The sequence below is a fragment of the Mauremys mutica genome, chromosome 7 (genome assembly GCF_020497125.1).
Source record: "Mauremys mutica isolate MM-2020 ecotype Southern chromosome 7, ASM2049712v1, whole genome shotgun sequence".
Taxonomy (NCBI): domain Eukaryota; kingdom Metazoa; phylum Chordata; order Testudines; family Geoemydidae; genus Mauremys; species Mauremys mutica.
The window spans coordinates 128,235,706-128,255,390 of record NC_059078.1 but is presented as its reverse complement, the minus strand read 5'-3'; the positions used below and the strand labels follow the sequence as shown (position 1 = coordinate 128,255,390).

The 19,685-nt window shown below is 59.0% G+C and overlaps 1 protein-coding gene across 5 annotated transcripts; it reads right to left on the bottom strand.

Annotated features, from left to right (window-relative positions):
- Positions 1 to 1,597: 1,597 nt before the first annotated feature.
- ANKRD2 (ankyrin repeat domain 2) lies at positions 1,598 to 18,619 on the bottom strand. Of its 5 annotated transcripts, none has more exons than XM_045025731.1 (11): positions 17,869 to 18,619; positions 16,436 to 16,549; positions 14,508 to 14,672; positions 14,169 to 14,276; positions 13,418 to 13,516; positions 12,827 to 12,925; positions 12,443 to 12,541; positions 7,325 to 7,423; positions 6,158 to 6,247; positions 4,988 to 5,153; positions 1,598 to 2,755 (listed from the first exon to the last, which is right to left on the bottom strand). In XM_045025731.1, the coding sequence occupies exons 1-10, from the start codon at positions 17,941 to 17,943 to the stop codon at positions 5,016 to 5,018; spliced, it is 1,086 nt and encodes a 361-aa protein (XP_044881666.1). In that variant the 5' UTR covers positions 17,944 to 18,619; the 3' UTR covers positions 1,598 to 2,755; positions 4,988 to 5,015. The 5 variants fall into 5 exon arrangements, with proteins under 5 accessions (XP_044881666.1, XP_044881667.1, XP_044881669.1 ...); XM_045025732.1 differs by having other exon boundaries at positions 1,598 to 2,751; XM_045025734.1 differs by lacking the exons at positions 1,598 to 2,755; positions 4,988 to 5,153; positions 6,158 to 6,247 and adding an exon at positions 6,835 to 7,043.
- Positions 18,620 to 19,685: the final 1,066 nt, after the last annotated feature.

Below are 19,685 nucleotides of genomic sequence, written 5' to 3'. Positions count from 1 at the left end.
GGTGTGGCATAACAAAAATGATTGTAGATGGACACTTGCAATGGATTTGTTGTTATTGCTAATGGTAATTTTTGTAACCAATGTGTTGCTATTACCAAAAATTGTAAAAATGTACCAGGTGCCTAATCTTTTGGAAAATCCCTTGAACATGTTAAGGGGAATACATGTAATGCTAATGTTGCACAGTTAATGCCTGTAAACAGTATTGGAACTTTTCACAGGAGAAAAGACATTCCAGACCTAATGTGCTGTATGGAAAAGAGAAACTGAGGCACACTACCATATTGCCTTCACGGATAAATGCCAAAATTCCTGTACTATGGACAACATTGATATCTACATTGACTTGATGTTAATTGGGTTCCAAGTATTTGCCAGAGCTGGTATGGATAAAGTAGCTCTGTTCTTTAGCTCTTGGCAAGATCACATGAGACAGGAACCCTGCTGCAAGAGCAGATCCAATCCACTATTGTTCTAGCCAAGTTTTACCTGGAGTTTGTAAAGAGATTCAATCATGTTATTTTTTTCAGAGTAGCAGCCGTGTTAGTCTGTATCCGCAAAAAGAGCAGGAGTCCTTGTGGCACCTTAGAGACTAACACATTTATTTCAGCATAAGCTTTCGTAGGCTACAGCCCATTTCATCGGCTGCATGGAATGGACCATATAGTGAGGAGATCTATAGACACACACAGAGAGCATGGAAAGGTGGGAGTTGCCCTACCAACTCTAAGAGGCCAATTAAGTAAGGGGAAAAAAAACACTTTTGAAGTGATACTCAAGATAGCCCAGTATGTGTAATATCTCCTGTCTGCGTGTTCCAGTCCATGCAGCCGAAGAAGTGGGCTGTCGCTCACGAAAGCTCGTGCTGTAATAAATTTGTTAGTCTCTAAGGTGCCACAAGTACTCCTGCTCTTTTTGCGGATACAGACTAACATGGCTGCTACTCTGAAACCAGTACAGACAGTTTGATAGGAAGTGTGAGAATACCTACATGGGGAGACAGATTCAATGTCTGTAATGGCTCAGCCATTCCCAGTCCCTATTTAAACCTAAGGTGATTGTATCTAGTTTGCATATCAATTCCAGCTCAGCAGTTTCTCCTTGGAGTCTGTTTTTGAAGCTGTTTTTGAAGTTATTGAACATGAGTTGGGTAAACCATTTCTGTTATACATTGACATGGCTTCTAACCCAGTACAAGCTGGAATGAGACAGAACCCAGCATGGGGAGCTCTTGGGATGCAGTCAGTGATGTTTGTGTCATCCCTTCCTGCATCAATTTTGCATTGGGGGTGTGACGTTATGAGTCTGATCTAATATCTCATTGAAGGATGACAGGGCCAGAAGGAGTTAATTACCTCCCAGACTGACCTGCCCCATGGCCGAACTTTAGAGACTGGTTAGGAAGATCTGTAAATGACCAGAGCTTTGAAATGCAGCCGGCATTGGTAGAGGTAGAAGGGGAGGTGTTTGCTCAGGGCTTGGGATGTCAGCAAACAAGTCTTGTCTATTGCTAGAGCTTTGATTCAAAGATCAACAAAGGAATATTAACATTTAGGAAGACACTTGAGTGAAATAGTATTATTGTCTGTGTGTCTCTTTGAAGATTGTGGTAACCTGTATCTGAACTGTTTAATGGATACATTACCCTGTGCTAATTGCCAGGATGTTTGGGAGAAGGAGAGTTAAGCCTATTGCTTTCTCAGGCCAAAAGACTGCTGGAAATGTAAAAGAACCCTGGGACACAGCTGATTTTCAGTAATCATCATCATGTGTTTGACAGGTGTGTCTGGACGGAGGCCTGAGGCTGGGCACTTGAAGGGAGCTGTGGGGTTTGGATTCTGAGTAACCAGGGAGGTGCTACAGAAGCTGTTCTGTGCTGGTTGGTAAATCTCAGTATTGGAAGATCCACCAGTGTTTGGGGTTTGTCTGCCCCGGTCTGTTTGCAGTTCACCCTGACTGAGTGACCTCAGCTGGCTCCCACGGGCAGCACCATCACACCCCAGTGGGCAGGTGTGGCTGCCCCTCGCTGCCTGACACAGATAATGGCCGCAGGATTCCGTGACCCGGCAACGGATGGTCGGGGCTGTGCCAGTTGGAGCAAGGAGAAGGGTGGAGACCAGGCGGCCCTTTTGCCTGGGAAAGGGACAAAGGACGGGCAGCAGGAGAGTCTGAGGCCGGGCTGCTGGAAGCAAGTCGGTCTCCTGGTTTGGGGCTCCAGGGGGATCCCCCCAGATGGACTTTTGTGACCGTCCCCGATTTCTGTGCTCCCAAGCTCTGTTCTACGCTGTGCTCCCGAGCGACGACTAACAACCCGTCTGTGTCCCACGCTGGCTGAGAGTGGGGGGGCAGGGCTTCCTCAGGGGTCCGATCCAGGGGGACTCGCTGCCGGGAGCTCCCGGCGTGGGGCGAACAGGGGGCTGAACACTCCGAGGTCAGTCCCAGGAAGCACCGATGCCCAGGAGGCTTCTTGCCCTGGTGAGCGTGTGCCCTGAGGGATCCCCACTGACCGGAGCCCCACTGACTTCATTGGGGCGGTGCCCGCGCACCGAGACGGGGACTCCGTGACAACCAGCACTGATGAGATCAGCCAGCAGCCTGGAGGAGGCCTGCGGGCACACGCTGGCTGAGGATGCTCTCACTCGACGCAGCGAGGAGAAAGTTCATCCGGAAAAAGACGTGCTGGAGAGTCGGGGTCAGCGTACGCACAGCGATCACAGAGCAGGGTGTCATTTCAACCCTGCCACCCGCTCACTGCCTGCTGCACATGGGGAGAGAGAAGTGGCTGGAGGATACCAGAAAGGCTCACGGGGTGAGATCAGATCTTTTACTGGAGCAACTTCTGTTGGTGAGAGAGACGAGCTTTCAGCTGCACAGAGCTCTTCCCTGCTGAGCTCTCCACACCCGAGCTCTCTCCTTTTCCTCCAGGGAAACCTGCACAGCCCCTTCAAATGCCGAGCCTGGCCCCTCAGCCCCTCACATTACTAGCCACTAAAAATCCTGGGCTTACTAAAGACTCTGGATGGAGCTCCAGAAAGACAAATGCAACGTGCTGCACTGCGCACATACACGCCGGGCAATGACTGCGGAGGTGGGGGTACCGCAGAGAAGGAGCCAGGGATCAGTCATGGAGCGTCACAGCTAAATCCAAGCTGGAACAGATTGTTCTGCATACGGACTTAACACATATTGTAAGAGCCTCTGCAAGGTCAAGTGGCCTGTTAACACCTCTGCAGTCACAGACAGAAAAGGGGGTTAGTGGGCTGCAGATTGTTGGAGTAAGTCATAAATCAGAGAATCACAGACGGGTGGGGCTGGAAGGGACCTCGCGAGGTCGGCTAGTCCAGCCCCTGCACCGAGGCAGGACTCAGTGTTACCTAGACCAGCCCTGGGCCTGGCAGGGTGGCTTTAGGGGCAGCCGGCTCAGACAAAAGCCTGGGGTGCCAGGCTTGGAGGGGCGCTGGGCTTGGGGGGGGGCGCTGGGCTTGGGCAGGGGCTGGGTTTGGGGGGCTGGGTTTGTTGTTAGCAACAAAAGGGGAAACGGAATGTTTGAAGTGAAATGTTTCAGGGATTGATGTTAGCACATTTCAAGTTATTCTTAACATTTAAACGTTTCTATAAGCTTGGAGGAAAAGATGTGTTTTTATTTGCTTATATATGGCATGAATAAATACAGATTTACAGAGCCTAGCGTGCAAATTTATCATCTTCTGTGACAGGGATCAATCATGAATGTAAATCATGCATCAAAGTCGTGAAATGGGCAACAAATGCAATTAAAAAATAAGGTATTGAAAAGTTTAACCGCTCGGGGGGTGGGGGAGGCACCATTTGGTCTAGGGTCAGCCCTGCTGGCAGGTGTGTGTCCAACCTGCTCTTGAACATCCCCAGTGACGGAGATTCCACCCCCTCCCTGGGCAGCTTATCCCAGTGCTGAACCAGCCTGACAGGAAGTTTTTCCGAATGGCCAACCACAGGCCATGTCTACACTAGAGAGCTTACAGCGGCACAGCCATACCGATGCCGCTTGGGCCAGCGTAACGTACGTAGCTCGAGGGGCTGGTTTTTCACACCCCTGAGCAGGTTTTGCCAACGTAAGTGGCAGTGTAGAGATGGCCTACATCTCCCTTGCTGCAATTTAAGCCCGTTGCTTCTTGTCCCATCCTCAGTGGCTAAGGAGAAGAATTTAGCACCCTCCTCTTTATAACAATCTTGTATGCACTTGAAAACTGTGAGCAAGCCCCCACCCTCAGTCTTTGCTTCTCCAGGCTAAGCAAACCCAATTTTGTCAATCTCTCCTGGTAGGCCCAGACTTCTCATCACTCGCATTGCTCCTCTCTGGACTTTCTCCAATTTGTCCACATCTTTCCTGAAATGTGGCGCCCAGAACTGGACACACTGCTCCAGCTGAGGCCGTATCACAGCGAGGTAGAGCGGGAGAATCACTTCTCGTGTCTGGCTCACAACACTCCTGCTAATACAGCCCAGAGCGATGGTGGGGTTTTTTTGCACTGAAAATCATGGACTGAATAGAGACACTAGATTTATGGCTTATTACCTATAGACCCACCTCCTCTTTTTGTCCTCTAATTGCAGATGTGTTAACAGGCCACTTCACCCCAAATGGTCTCTCACAATGTGGATTAACTGCTTATGCTGCTAAACAATGTGTTCCCCCTTGTATTTAGCTGTGATGCTGCAGCCCTGAGGAAGAGCTCTGCGGGGCTCAGAAGCTCAGCTCTCTCACTACCATAAAATAAAAGCTAGTCCCTCCCTGCTTGTCGCTCTAATATTCTTGGCCCAATACCGCTCCCTAGCCCTGCAAACAGGGACGATCCCAGTAAGCCTGGAAGGAAAGCTGCAGCGTGGTGCTCTGCCCACTTGCAATGGTGCTGAGTGTCGGGCTGCCAAGAAGCAGCATGAGCAAATGTTCTGTTCCAGGGAAGTGTGGCACTTGGGATGGACGAGCGGGGTAGGCAAGAGAACCCACCTGAGGAACTTGTGTGTTAGAGACACGCTCAGTGTAACACGAAGCAATGGGGAAGTGCAGGCTGAGACGTCCGGGCATGCACAGCGCATTGCTGACAGCCAGCTGGGTAGGAGAGTCCATCCGAAGGAAAGAGACAGGGAGACCCACAATGGAGCAGTGGGATGGCCTAAAGGAAGACAAGTGAGCATGTGGGGTGATTGTGACAGAATGTACCCCATGTCCACCCCCAGACACTATTGTAGTGATCTTTGTACAGGTATGCCTTGTGCAGTGTCATTTGAAAACTCATAATTTGCTGGTCATTATTGTCCTGATGAAATATATGTGGCAACGTTGTCTGTGAAATTCTAAGATTCCACTGTACAGTGTTAACACACGTTCCAAACTGAGCAGGGCTGGCTCAAACGAAGGAATGTGGCCTCTGTTTCATTTGCATTTAAGCAAGCAGGAAGGGAAACAAAGGACACTCCAACAGGCGAGAAAAACGCAGCAGGGAACATCCTTCCCCATAGAGTTTTTGTCTCCCGGTGCCCGGCTGGAAATGTTTTTCGAAAGGGGGACAAGTTACACAAAGGAGGGGCAGACACCCCAAGGCACCCTTCTGGCTCCCTGCCAGCAATTCTCTGCACCTAAAGCAACAGAGGAACCTTCACTGGATTCTGGGAGGAGGGGTCCTAACCTAGAGGGGTTGGCCCATGAGACCGCGGAGAGCGTGTGGTGAGACACTTCGCTTCAACCTGACAGGGTTAGTTAAGTTAGGCACCAGGAGCCTTTTAATTTTATTTTCCTGGAACCATCTTTGACTTTTACGCCTCATGCCGTGTACACACACAACAGCTCGCTATTGTTTTACCTAATCCCGTGTGCTTAAATCAGAGTGTCTGGGAACCTCCATTGGGGGTGGCAAGTTAAGTGCATATTATTTCTATTCAAGCAATAATGGACTTTATATAACCCTGCATTGGCCAGGAGAGGGCTGGGCAGTCCAGGCCAATGGGGGGTGGGCTGGGGTCTCAGGCTGGCAGGAGCCAAGGGACGGACGGCTGGCTGGCCGCAGCACACAGACAGGGCTGGGAGTGACTTGCAGGTGGGGCTGTGTGTGAGGCTCCAGCAGCAAAGCAGTGCAAAGGGCCCCCCAGGTTAGAGGGAAGGGGTGACCCAGCTACTCACTGGCCTGGATTGTGCCTGGCATGTCACAGCGACGGAGGATCTGGCACTGAACAGAGCACTGTGGCGGGCAGAGCACATAGAGCCGACCCCCTCGGATGGGATTAATGCAAGCAAAAAAAATCCAGATAGCAAATGGTGCAGCCCTGCCCAGCATCCGACCCCCGAGGGACGCCCCCAACCTGGCCGGACACCGCCCGCCCGCCCCCACCCCCGAGGGACGACACGGACCCCAGCCGGGCACCGCCCGCCCCCACCCCCGAGGGACGCCCCGGGCCCGGCCGGGCACCGCCCGCCCCCACCCCCGAGGGACGCCCCAGGCCCGGCCGGGCACCGCCCGCCCCCACCCCCGAGGGACGCCCCCAACCCGGCCGGGCACCGCCCGCCCCCACCCCCGAGGGACGCCCCGGGCCCGGCCGGGCACCGCCCGCCCCCACCCCCGAGGGACGCCCCGGGCCCGACCGGGCACCACCCGCCCCCACCCCCGAGGGACGCCCCGGGCCCGGCCGGGCACCGCCCGCCCCCACCCCCGAGGGACGACACAGACCCTGGCCGGGCACCACCCGCCCCCACCCCCGAGGGACGCCCCGGGCCCGGCCGGGCACCGCCCGCCCCCACCCCCGAGGGACGCCCCGGGCTCAGCCAGGTAACACCTCCCCCTGCAGCCCATGTGGCTCATGCTGGCGCCAGATGCTGCACTCTCGTTCACTGGGTTTTATTCTGGGATTCACACAGCTGGGAGTCGTGCAATGGGTCCCGTTCCCCAGCCCAGGGCCCTTCCGCCCACCCCTCACGCCGGGGCCTCCGTCTCGCCAGGCTCCTGCGTCTCCAGCGCCTGCCGGGTGTCTGCCTGCCAGAGCTGCACCAGATCTGTGGGGGTCTTTCCTGCCTGTGGGGGGAGGGAGGGGGCCGAGGGTGAGACGAGCCAGTACCTGCTGCCCCATGTGAGGGGAGCAGCCCAGCTGGGGCTGGGACATGTGGGAGGTGCCGAGACCTGCCGCCCCTCCATGTACTGCAGGCTCCCCCTGTACGGCACATGGGCGGCTCTGGGGACGGAGGCTCTGCCCCCCCAAAGAAGGAGAACAGAAGCAAGGCTCTTATCTGCGCTGTGTGGGGGCTGCCCCCTGCCCGCCCCCTCCAGCCCAGGCAGCCGCAAGGGGAGCCACTCACCAGGTTCTGGGCCATCATGTCCGCCCCGTACAGGATCAGCATCTTAATGATCTTGTAGCGGTTGAGCCGCACGGCGTCATGCAGCGCGCTGTCCCCCTCCTGCAAGGGACGGAGCGCGCGGGCGTCACAGGCAACCCCCATCCTGCAGCTCCCCTCCCCCCAAAGGAGCCCAGCCTGCCCTGAGCACATGCCTCCCCCCATACCCGGCGCCATGGGACGGCAAGGGAGAGGATGGCGGGCCTGGCCCCCTCCCCCCCAAGGGAAGCAGCACCCCGTCCACACAGGGCCAGCATGGCTTGGGGGTGGGGTGTATGCGGGGGGATGTGACACTGGATGGAACAGGGGTGACCATTTATAACAGTATCTGTACCCATATTACAACACTGCAATGAATCCTGTGCAGATCTGCCACGTAAGGGGTCAGTGCGTGAGGTATGGGAACAGGGGACCGCAAATAGGGGAGTTTGTGGGAGGGAGACGTGATATAGTCGCTATGGTTAGGAAGGGCCACATCGCCAGTGCTGCTCCTGTCTCCTCCGCCTGCGCCTGCATCCAGACAGAGATCCCGACCCTGGATGCCTCTCCCCAGATCCTGGTGTGGATTTGCAGAGACTGTGGCCTGCATTTCCCACTCACAGGAAGCCAGGCTGGGGGGACCACCCAGTGTGAGAGGTGTCTGCTGGTGGAATCTCTCAGGGAGCAGGTGGCAGAGCTACAGGAGGAGGTGGCTGGGCTGAGGAGCATCTGTGCCTAGGAGGAATTCCTTGAGAGTATTCACATGGAGCATCCAAGGCTGCGGATGCTACCCAGCTCCAGAGGACTGCGGTCACGCCCCTGGGGGAGGAGGATGTGGCTCTGTCACAGGGAGGACACTGGCTGCTGGTGACTTCCGGCAGCAGGCTGGGCTCCACCCCTACTCCCAACCCACCCACCACAGTGATGGAAAATGGATATGCTGCCCTGGCAACGAGTGATGAGGAATCACCCCCAAAAGATGGAGGAGGAGAAGCCATGTACCCCCAGGGCCGGGAGGATCGCAGCCACCACTCCCAGGAGGAAATGTAGGGTAGTGGTCGTTGGGGACTGTCTTCTGAGGGGGACAGAGGCACCCACGTGTCGCCCTGACATGGCATCCCGGGAGGTATGCTGCCTGCCAGGGGCCCGTATCTGAGATGTTACGGAGCGACTGTCGAGGCTCATCCAGCCCTCTGACTTCTACCCCCGGCTACTCATCCATGTGGGCAGTAATGATACTGCGAGGTAAGACCCTCAGCAGATCAGAAGTGACTACAGGGCTCTGGGAGTAAGAGTGAATGAGTTCAATCCTTCCAATAAAGGGTAGGGGCCCAGGCAGAGACAGGTACATCCTGGAGGTAAATGCCTGGCTGCGAGGATGGTGTCTCCAGGAGGGCTTTGGCTTCTTTGACCACGGGATGCTGTTCCAGGAAGAAGGATGCTAAGCAGAGATAGGTGGACCCAATCAAAGAAAGGGAAGAGCATATTTGGCTACAGCCTGGTTAACCTAGTGAGGAGGGCTTTAAACTAGGTTTGACGCGGGCAGGTGACCAAAGCCCACAGGTAAGTAAAAAACATGGAGACCTGGGAGAAGGGTCAGAATCTGGGGGGAGCATGGGCTGTTATAGCAGGGATAAAGGAGAAACAAGACAGAACTGGGGGGGGGGGAAACAAAATCAGTATCTTGGATGTCTGTATACTAATGCGAGAAGTATGGGGAATAAGCAGGAAGAACGCGAAATGCCAATAAACAAACACAACTATGACATAGTTGGCATCACAGAGACCTGGTGGGATAATTCCTGTGACTGGAATATTGGGATAGAAGGGTACAGCTTGCTCAGGAAGGACAGCCAGGGAAAAAAGGGAGGAGGTGTTGCCTTAGATATTAAAAATGTACACACTTGGCCCGAGGTTGAGATTGAAGTAAGAGGGGTCATGGTAGGGTCTACTGCAGACCACCTAACCAGGAAGAAGAGGTGGATGAGCTTTTTTTAAACAACTAACACAATCATCCAAAGCACAAGACTTGGTGGTGATGGGGGACGTCAACTCCCCAGACATCTGTTGGGAAAATAACACAGCAGGGCACAGATTCTCCAAGAAGTTCTTGGAATGTATTGGAGACATTTTGTTATTTCAGAAGGTGGAGAAAGCTCCTGGGGGGAGGCTGTTCTAGATCTGATTTTGACAAATAGGAAGGAACTGGTTGAGAATTTGAAAGTGGAAGGCAGGCTGGGTGAAAGTGATCATGAAATGGTAGAGTTCATGATTCTAAGGAATGATAGGAGAGAGAACAGCACAATAAAGACAATGGATTTCAAGGCGGCAGACGTTAGCAAAGTCAGGGAGCTGGTAGGTCAGATCCCATGGGAAGCAAGTCTAAGGGGAAAAACAATTGACGACAGGTGGCAGTTTTTCGGAGACATTATTAAGGGCACAAGAGCAAACTATCCCACTGCGTAGGAAGTAGGAAGTCTGGCAAGAGACCACCCTGGCTTAACCAGGAGATCTTCAATGATCTAAAAATAAAAAAGAGCCCTACAAAAAGTGGGAACTCGGTCAGATGACAAAGGATGACTATAAACAAATAACACAAGTACGTAGCGACAAAATTGGAAAGGCCAAGGCACAAAACGAGATCAAACTAGCTGGAGACATAAAAGGTAACAAGAAAACATCCTAGGAATACATTAGAAGCAAGAGGAACCAAGGACAGGATAGGAATGTTACTCAACGAGGGGGAAAAAACAATAACAGAAAAAGTGGAAATGGCAGAGGTGCTTGATGATGTCTTTGTTTTGATTTTCACCAAGAAGGTTGGTGGCGATTGGACGTCTAACATAGTGAATACCAGTGAAAATAAGGTAGGATCAGAGCCTAAAATAGGAAAAGAACAAGTCAAAAATTACTTAGACAAATTAGATGTCTTCAAATCACTAGGGCCTGATGAGATGCATCCTAGAATACTCAAGGGGCTGGCTGAGGAGAATCTGAGCCATTAGCGATTATCTTTGAAAAGTCATGGAAGACGGGAAAATCTAGTGCCCATCTACAAAAAGGGAAATAAGGACAACCCGGTCAGCTTAACTTCTGTACCCGGAAAGATAATGGAGCAAATAATTAAGCAATCAGTTTGGAAACACCTAGAAGATAATAAGGTGATAAATAAGAGTCAGCATGGATTTGTCAAGTACAAATCGTGTCAAACCAACCTGGTAGCTTTCTTTGGCAGGGTAACAAGCCTTGTGGATGGGGGGAAGTGGTAGATGTGGTATATCTTGACTTTAATAAAGCTTTTTATACTGTCTCACATGACCTTCTCATAAACAAATTAGGGAAATGCAACCTAGATGGAGCTACTATAAGGTGGGTACAAAACTGGTTGGAAAATCGTTCCCAGACAATAGTTATCAGTGGTTCACAGTCACGCTGGAAAAGGGCATAACGAGTGGGGTCCTGCAGGGATCAGTTCTGGGTCCGGTTCTGTTCAATATCTTCATCAATGATGTAGATAATGGCATAGCGAGGACACTTATAAAGTTTGTGGACGTTACTAAGCTGGAAGGGACTGCAATTGCTTTGTAGGATATGATCAAAATTCAAAATGATCTGGACAAACTGGAGAAATGGTTTCAAGTAAATAGTGTGAAATTAAATAAGGACAAATGCAAAGTACCCCACTTAGGAAGGAACAATCAGTTGCACACATACAGAATGGGAACTGACTGCCTAGGAAGGAGTCCTGCGGAAAGGGATCGGGGGGTCATAGTGGATCACAAGCTAAATATGAGTCAACAGTGTAAGGCTGTTGCAAAAAAAGCGAACATCATTCTGGGCTGTATTAGCAGGAGTGTTGTAAGCAAGACACGAGAAGTAATTTTTCCGCTCTACTCCGTGCTGATTAGGCCTCAGCTGGAGTATTGTGTCCAGTTCTGGGCGTCATATTTCAGGAAGGATGTGGACAAATTTGAGAAAGTCCAGAGAAGAGCAACAAAAATGATTAAAGGTCTAGAAAACATGAGCTATGAGGGAAGATTGAAAGAATTGGGTTTGTTTAGTCTGGAGAAGAGAAGACTGAGAGGAGACATGAGAACAGTTTGTTGCAGGATACTACACACCACACAACAAAAATGCTAACCCAGGGATTAAACCCTGCAACAAACCCCAGTGCCAACTCTGTCCACATATCTATTCAAGGGACACCATCATAGGACCTAACCACATCAGCCACACCCTCTGGGGCTCGTTCACCTGCACATCTACCAATGCGACATATGCCATCATGTGCCAGCAGCAATGCCCCTCTGCCATGTACATTGGCCAAACTGCCGGTCTCTACGCAAAAGAATAAATGGACACAAATATGACATCAGGAATTGTAACATTCAAAAACCTGTAGGAGAGCACTTCAATCTCCCTGGACACTCAATAAGACTTAAAAAGTGGCCATTCTTCAACAAAAAACTTCAAAAACAGACTCCAACGAGAAACTGCAGAACTGGAATTAATTTGCAAACTGGACACCATCAAATTAGGCCTGAATAAAGACTGGGAGTGGCTGGGTCTCTAGGGTGCCACAAGGACTCCTCGTTGTTTTTGCTGATACAGACTAACACGGCTGCCACTCTGAAACCTGTCCTCCAAACCAGTGTTGCTCTGGGAATGTGGCTGGCCCTTCTGGGTTCAGAAGGACATTTGTATCAGTGAGCAGAGTTTCTAATTTCAGAGTGGCAGCCATGTTAGTCTGTATCAGCAAACAGAATGAGGCGTTTCGAAGTAATTTCTCACTTTCCTGAGCCAGTTTGCTGATTGGGAGCCAGAGAACTGGAATGCAATACAGGGCCCTGGGTGATTTCCTTTTTCAGCTTCTTGATAACCAGCGGGGGGGATCCGGAGCACAGTTTGGGACTGGTGGGTGAATCTAACCACCAGTTTGGGGGGGATCTGCTCTCCTCCTGCAGCCTGCTCTGACCGTGGCATTGTCAGTGTGGGCTGCTCTGGACGCTCTGGGTCACAGGGGGTGGGGGGATGCATACCAGCTGCTGGCGCTGGGGGTGCCAGACACCCGTGGGTGCAAACACTGCTCCTGGGGGCTCTTACCCTGTCCCGGGAGTTGACATCCACTCCGGTGTTGATCAGATGCTCCACAATGTCAGTCTGCCCAGTTCGGGTCGCCACATGCAGGGGGGTGCTCAGGAGCTGAGTATGGCAAGGGGGGGCACCTGCCATTAGCTCCCCATTGGTTTAAAATAATTAATCCAGCCAGCCAAATGCTGTAGCCTCATTGCTACCCCCCATCTCTGCCCTATCCCCCACCCCACCCCCACAGCCGCACCCCCCACCCCACATCCACCCACCTCAGCCCTGCCCCCCATACGTCCCCCTCCACCACTACCCTCCTGCCTCTGCTGCCATGGCTCTATGCCAGCCATAGCTCTCCCCTGCCCCCCACTGCCAGTGCTGCCATGGCCCCCCAGCCCCCACCTTATCTTTCAGGTTGAGGTCAGCGCCTCGGTCTTGCAGCAGCTTCACGACGTCCAGGTGCCCCCCCCGGCAGGCCCAGTGCACGGCCGTGCAGTCCAGCTGCACCAGCAAGAGACCCCAGTCAGGACGGCAGCAGCAACACCCGCACCCCCGGCTCCCCACCCTGCACCCCTCACTGCCCACCCTCCAGTCCCTCTATCTGATGAGGATGTGGGGCTGGGGGAGGCCCTGCAGTGGGGCAGGATGTGCATGGGCAGCGGCAGCAGCCCGGGGTCGGCCTCGCAAGCTGGTTTGGGGTCTGAGTCGAGGTGTGAACAGCCGGGTTGGTGTCACCACTTCTCCCATGGTGCCCTGCACCAGCTACGCAGCGGAAGGGGGGTGAGCCGTGCGGTAGCAGCGTGGCGCAGTCTGCCCCCAGGAAGGGGTCTCCTGGCTGCAATGGCTGGGCTTGTCTGGCCGCCCACATCCTCCACCTCACTGCGGCTCCTCCCTGGATGGATTGGCCGGAGGAGTGCAGACCCAGTGCCAGTCCCAGTGCCGCCCAAGCTGGGCACATCGCTGCTTCGCGGGCAGGGAGAGCGCCCGTCTCACCCGGTCTCGGAAATCCACGGTGGCGCCACGGTCCAGCAGCCTCTCCAGGATCTCCATGTGCCCTTCCAATGAGGCGCGGTGCAGGGCCGTCCGGTGGAACTGGGGCAGGAGGCAGCAAAGACGCAGGCATCAAAAGGACTCCCAGCCAGTGCTGCTGCACCGCCCCAGGCAGCCACAGCTGCCAGCCCTCCCAAGGGCGAGCCACGGGGCTGGCCCCAGGGACCCGGCCTGCTCGGTGCTTGGGACGGCCCAGCAGAGCCCTCTGCCCTGTTCCTGGGCGTCGTCGGCTGGGCCAGGCACCGTCTCCAGGGAGGGTGGCTCTCTCTGGAGATGCCTGGGAAGAGGGGGTGCCCCAGCCCAGCCATCCAATGTCCATCTGGGGAAGGCTCGATCCCCTGGTCTCTCGGTGCCAACAGACCCGGATTAAACCACGTGCCCTCGGTGCACCGGCACACGGCCCCCATCTCAAGGGCCCCCCGGATTTGGGCAAGTGGCGTCGCAACCTGGCACACTGGGTCACAGCACCACTCAGGTATGGCCTCGACAGCCCTCCATCAAGGGGGACTGGGCCAGATTGGGGCCCCCCAATTTCCATAGTCCTCAGGGCCCCATCGCTCTCAACTCCAGCCCTGGGGGCTGTTGGGGGGCTGGGCACGCCAGACCCCAGGCCAAGAGCTGCCGGGGTGGAGGGGCCTGGGCTGGGTGCTGCCCACTCGCTGGTTCGCCGGGGGGGAGGGATGGGGGGTGTTACCTCGTCACAGGTGTCAGGGGAGCCCCCGTCCCCCAGGAACTTCTCAATGACCCGGATCTTGCCCTCCACAGCTGCCCTCAGGAACGCCTCCTCCTCCACGGGGCCCACCTGCGGGGTGGATGGAACAGCAGCTCAGGGGGCCTGTGTGCCCCATGTGGGGGGGGCTCCACCAACCTGGCCCCACAGCGAGGATGCCAGCTCCATGGCCCTTGCCCCAGAGCTGCTCTGACTGGGAGGGGGCTGCCCTCTGGGGTGGCCACCATCTTGGTCAACAACAGGGATCCGCTGGCCCCCAAGCCAGGCTGGCACAGACCCACATCCTCCCGGGTCCCCACTTACGATCTCCTCAGGCTCCGGCTCTGGCTCCGGCTCGGGCTCCGGCGCCGCCTTCTCCTCCCTTCGCTGCCGGCGCGTCTTGCGCAGCTCGAAGAGGTACTGGATGCCGCCCACGTGGATGATCTCCCGGCGCAGGTCCAGCGAGCTTTTCCGCGCCCGCCCCTGGCCCTGCGCAGACGGGCACAGCTGTGCTGCAGCCTCTGGGGAGAGCCCTGCCAGGGCACCGGACTCCTGGGTCCCTCCCCGGCAGCGCCCACTGCCTGGCTTTAAACAAGCAGGATGTGGGGTACCCTCAACCTGTCCCCCCCGCCAGACTCCCTAGTCCCCATCTGCCTGGCCCCAGTCCTGACCCCCGGCCCTCCCCCCACACACCCCCTGGCTCCCATCTGTCTGGCCCTTCCCTGGCCTCTTACCAATCACCCAACCCCAGGCCCCTCATCAACCCCTCAGCCCTGACCCCTCCCAGAATGCCTGCTCCAGCCCCCAACCAGGCGATACCCCCCCATCACAGACTGCCCAGCCCCCACCAGCCGACCCCCCATCACAGACTGCCCAGCCCCCACCAGCCGACCCCCACTCCCCCCATCACAGACTGCCCAGCCCCCACCAGCCGACCCCCCATCACAGACTGCCCAGCCCCCACCAGCCGACCCCCCATCACAGACTGCCCGACCCCACCAGCCGACCCCCCATCACAGACTGCCCAGCCCCCACCAGCCGACCCCCCATCACAGACTGCCCGACCCCACCAGCCGACCCCCCATCACAGACTGCCCAGCCCCCACCAGCCGACCCCCCATCACAGACTGCCCAGCCCCCACCAGCCGACCCCCCATCACAGACTGCCCAGCCCCCACCAGCCGACCCCCCATCACAGACTGCCCTGCCCCCCACCAGGCGAGTCCCCCCCATCACAGACTGCCCAGCCCCCACCAGCCGACCCCCCATCACAGACTGCCCAGCCCCCAACCAGGCGATACCCCCCCATCACAGACTGCCCAGCCCCCACCAGCCGACCCCCCCACCCCCCATCACAGACTGCCCAGCCCCCACCAGCGGACCCCCCCATCACAGACTGCCCAGCCCCCACCAGCCGACCCCCCCATCACAGACTGCCCAGCCCCCACCAGCTGACCCCCCCATCACAGACTGCCCAGCCCCCACCAGCCGACCCCCCCTCCCCCCTTCACAGACTGCCCAGCCCCCACCAGCTGACCCCCCCATCACAGACTGCCCGACCCCAGCCCCAGCAGAGGGGAGCCGCGTGGGGCAGCGCTGCCATCTGTGTTTAACAGCTGGCCTGGGCCGGGTGTCTGGCAGGCTGGGGAGGGGGTCCCTGCCCAGCACCCCAGGGGCAGTGAGCCAGGGGGTTGGTGCTGGCCCTGTGCCTCACACACCATGGGGCGGGGGATGGATTTGGGGTGCAGAGACCAGCCCCAACCAGCCAGGCCTGGGGGGCAGCAGCATAGAACGGCCCCTGCCCCTCTGTCAGACTGACATGCTGCCGGCTGCTCCTGCCTCAGGTTCCTCCTCTGCCCACATCGGCCCTGCTCCATCTGGCCTGGACCCGGCCTGCAGCTCCGGACACGGATGCCCAGGGGAGGTGATGAGCCCAGATGTGGGGCCAATTCCCTGCTGACCCCCAGTGCCAGCACAGGGCTGGGCCAGGGAAGGGTTAACGGTGCAAGCCAGACAGGGCGTGGGGGGCTGCCGGGCTCGCTGTGCCAGTGGGGGGGGCTGCCGGGCTCGCTGTGCCAGTGGCGGGGGGTGGGCTGCCGGGCTCGCTGTGCCAGTGGGGGGGGCTGCCGGGCTCGTTGTGCCAGTGGGGGGCTGCCAGGCTCGCTGTGCCAGTGGGGGAGGGGCTGCCAGGCTCGCTGTGCCGGGGGGGTCTGGCTGTGATGCCCCCAGCAGGGCAGGCCCGGCCCACGTACCTTGAGCCCCTCGATGCCCCAGTGAACGGGGCCGCGGCGCTTCTCGTCCTCGAGCTCCGGCGTGTCCATTCTCGCCACCGCCGGCGGCATCCTGGGGGCCTGGCTCTTGAGCCGCTGTGAAGCCAAGCAGAGAAGCCGGCAGGGTGAGGGCCAGGCCCCGGCCTGCCCCCCTCAGGAGTCCGTCCCCTGCCCCCTCCCGCCACAGCCCCGGTACCCACATGGGCACTGCAGATGCAAGGGGCTTAGCCCGATTGCCAAGGGCAACAGCTTAATCCCTGGGCGCTTCCAGCCCTGGCCCCTCAGGGGCCCCCAAAACAGACCAGGAGGTGGCGCTGGCGTCCCCATGAGCCCTGACGGACATGCCCCATTGGTCTGGGTCTGCTCACTGCCTGTGGCCAGCCCCAAAGGTTCGTCTCCCCGAGGGCACCTCCCGGGATCCCCCAGGCCTGGGGCCCACCCCAAGCAGGGACGACCCCATTCCTGCACTTGCCATGGGGCTGACTCCCCACGCGCTGCAGCCCACACCCCATGCTGGTGCCCTGTGCCCCACACCCGCCCATTGCAAGAGCGTCCGAACGCCCTACCTGGGGCAGGGCCCACCGCATGGCACACTCCCTGCCACGGGGTGCCCGGCCCCTGGCTGCCCGCCGAGCAGTGACCCAGGCATGGGGCCAGCGCGGACTGAGGCGTGTGTTTCCCCAGGTCAGTGAGTCTGGGCGGTTACCGCACCGAGGAGCCCTGAGTCCATGGTGATGGGCACAGGTTCAGGTGTAGGCGATCAATGTAATGCAGCCCTGCGGAGAGCTCCCAGGCCTGGCCCCTGGAGCCCCGCCCCGCTCCAGGCACCCCCGTCACCCCCAGCCCCGCCCCGCTCCAGGCGCCCCCCCGTCACCCCCAGCCCCGCCCCGCTCCAGGCGCCCCCCCGTCACCCCCAGCCCCGCCCCGCTCCAGGCACCCCCCGTCACCCCAGCCCCGCCCCCCCCCGCTCCAGGCGCCCCCCCGTCACCCCCAGCCCCGCCCCGCTCCAGGCACCCCGTCACCCCCAGCCCCGCCCCGCTCCAGGCGCCCCCCGTCACCCCCAGCCCCGCCCCGCTCCAGGAGCTCCCCGTCACCCCCAGCCCCGCCCCGCTCCAGGCACCCCCCGTCACCCCCAGCCCCGCCCCGCTCCAGTCACCCCCGTTAACCCCAGCCCCGCCCCGCTCCAGGAGCTCCCCGTCACCCCCATCTCTGCCCCGCTCCAGGAGCTCCCCGTCACCCCCAGCCCCGCCCCGCTCCAGGAGCTCCCCGTCACCCCCAGCCCCGCCCCGCTCCAGGCACCCCCTGTCACCCCCAGCCCCGCCCCGCTCCAGGAGCTCCCCGTCACCCCCAGCCCCGCCCCGCTCCAGGAGCTCCCGGCCCCCTTTGCCCTCCAGCTCGCTCCCCCAGGGTCTCACCTCCTGCTCCTCCAGCTTCTGGTCAATCAGCTCCGTCGCCCACTTCACACCCTGCTCCATGGGTGGCTCCTCCATGCCCCCCCCACGCCCTGGGTGTGCGCCCAGCGCTCCTCTCCCGGGCAGGGCGGCCGGCTGTGCCACGGAGCCGCCTGGGGCCCCGTCCGAGCTCACGCTGCTGCGGGGGCTCCGCCGGCGCCGGCGCTTTATGCAGTGCTGCTCCTCCACCCCAGGGCCCACGGGAACCGACAGGTGCCCAGCCCACGTGACCCGGGAGCCTTTGTCATGAGCTCACCCGGCTGCATTCTCAGTCCCGCTGTCATGGGGTCACCTTCACCCAGTGCCTGGCCTGGCTTAACGAGCCTGGGGCCTGGCCCTGGGGCCGTGCGCCCCCCCGCTCGGGCACGCAGAGGGGCTGGGGGCTGCCCTGCTCCCGGGCAGGCTGGGGCGCACTGGGGGCTCTGTGGGGTGAGGGCCTTGGCGCCTCCCCCATCTGGGAAGAGCGCGGCCCTCGCTGGCCAGGCTGCCCCAGCAACCTGTGCCGGGAGCCCCCAGCAGTCTGGGCAGGGGGGCACCTTGTTCCGTTCCCACACCCGACCTCACGTCACTGCCCCCAGCCAGAGCCCCCCAAACCTGGGGTTATGTCTGTGTGACGGGGGCCAGCTCCACGGTGCCCCGGGTGCCCCACGTGAGAACGGGGCAGCGTCTCTGATCCCCTTGGCCGGGCTGGGTGGCAGGTGATGCTTTTGGCTGGTTTGAGGGATGATCTCAGGAGCTGCTGGCTCTGCACAGCTCAGAGCCCAGCCCCGGGATGTGCTGCCAGGCCGGTGCCCCCCCCGCCAGCCAGGAATGGTGGGAATAGCTTGTGCTGAGCCAGGCCGCGGCGGGCACGGGAGCTATTCCTGGCTCTCAGCACCACGCTCAGCCCTCGCTGCAGCACTTCCCCCATTGGTCAGCCAGCGGCTGCCGGGGTAAAGGGCAGTGTGGGGGGGAGCTGGGGGGCATGAGATCCTGGGGGCAGGGCCTGGGAGCTGGGGGGGTGGGAGAGCCCAGGGGCAGGGCAGGGGGCTGGGAGGCAGGAGAGCCTGGGGGCAGGTCTGGGGAGCCAGTGGGGGCAGGGGAGCCTGGGGGCAGAGCAGGGGAGTGGGGACGCCCGGGGGGTGGGAGAGCCTGGGGGCAGAGCAGGGGGTGGGAGGCAGGAGAGCCTGGGGGCAGGGCCTGGGAGCTGGGGGGGCGGGAGAGCCCAGGGGCAGGGCAGGGGGCTGGGAGGCAGGAGAGCCTGGGGGCAGGGCTGGGGAGCCGGTGGGGGCAGGGGAGCCTGGGGGCAGGGGAGCTTGGGGGCAGGGCGAGGAGCTGACCAGTGTTGCCGGAAGCAATGCCCGGGGTCAGTGCGAGTCGCTGGGGGCCGACAGGTTCCGCTCCCCGCACACTGGGGGCTGGTGAAACGTGGGGGGCTCTCTACCCCCTGCTTTGGCCCAGCTGTTTCATGGGCTGCGTCATGGGGGCTGGCTTCCCGAGGGGTGGGGGACGCCAGCTGCCCCTGCCCCACGGGGCCGCGGCCAGAGCCCAGGGGCATCCCAGGCTGCTGAGAATGCTCCCGGTGCTGACCTTTGACCTTTCCACCAGCGGTCCCCGCAGGGGGACCTGAAGTCGCCCCAAGGCGGGCGCGTCCCAGCCACCGGCACCGCAGAGAACGGGCCAAGCCTGCCCTGCCGGGAGCAGCCGCCGGCCGGGTCCCAGCACCGGCCGGAGCCCAGGGCCGGCACGTGGACATCAGCCAAGTCCAGGGGGCACGGCCGGCACAGGCCCCTCCCAGCCAG

Bases quoted from the DNA above. Each gene is read 5' to 3' on its own strand.
- ANKRD2 (XM_045025730.1), bottom strand. From the start codon at position 17,943: ATGGAGGAGCCACCCATGGAGCAGGGTGTGAAGTGGGCGACGGAGCTG. The intron at 13,517-14,168 runs GTAACACCCCCC...CTCCTGCCCCAG, and splicing joins CCCCTGACACCTGTGACGAG to TTCCACCGGACGGCCCTGCA. The intron at 12,926-13,417 runs GTGAGACGGGCG...TTGCTGGTGCAG, and splicing joins CCGTGGATTTCCGAGACCGG to CTGGACTGCACGGCCGTGCA.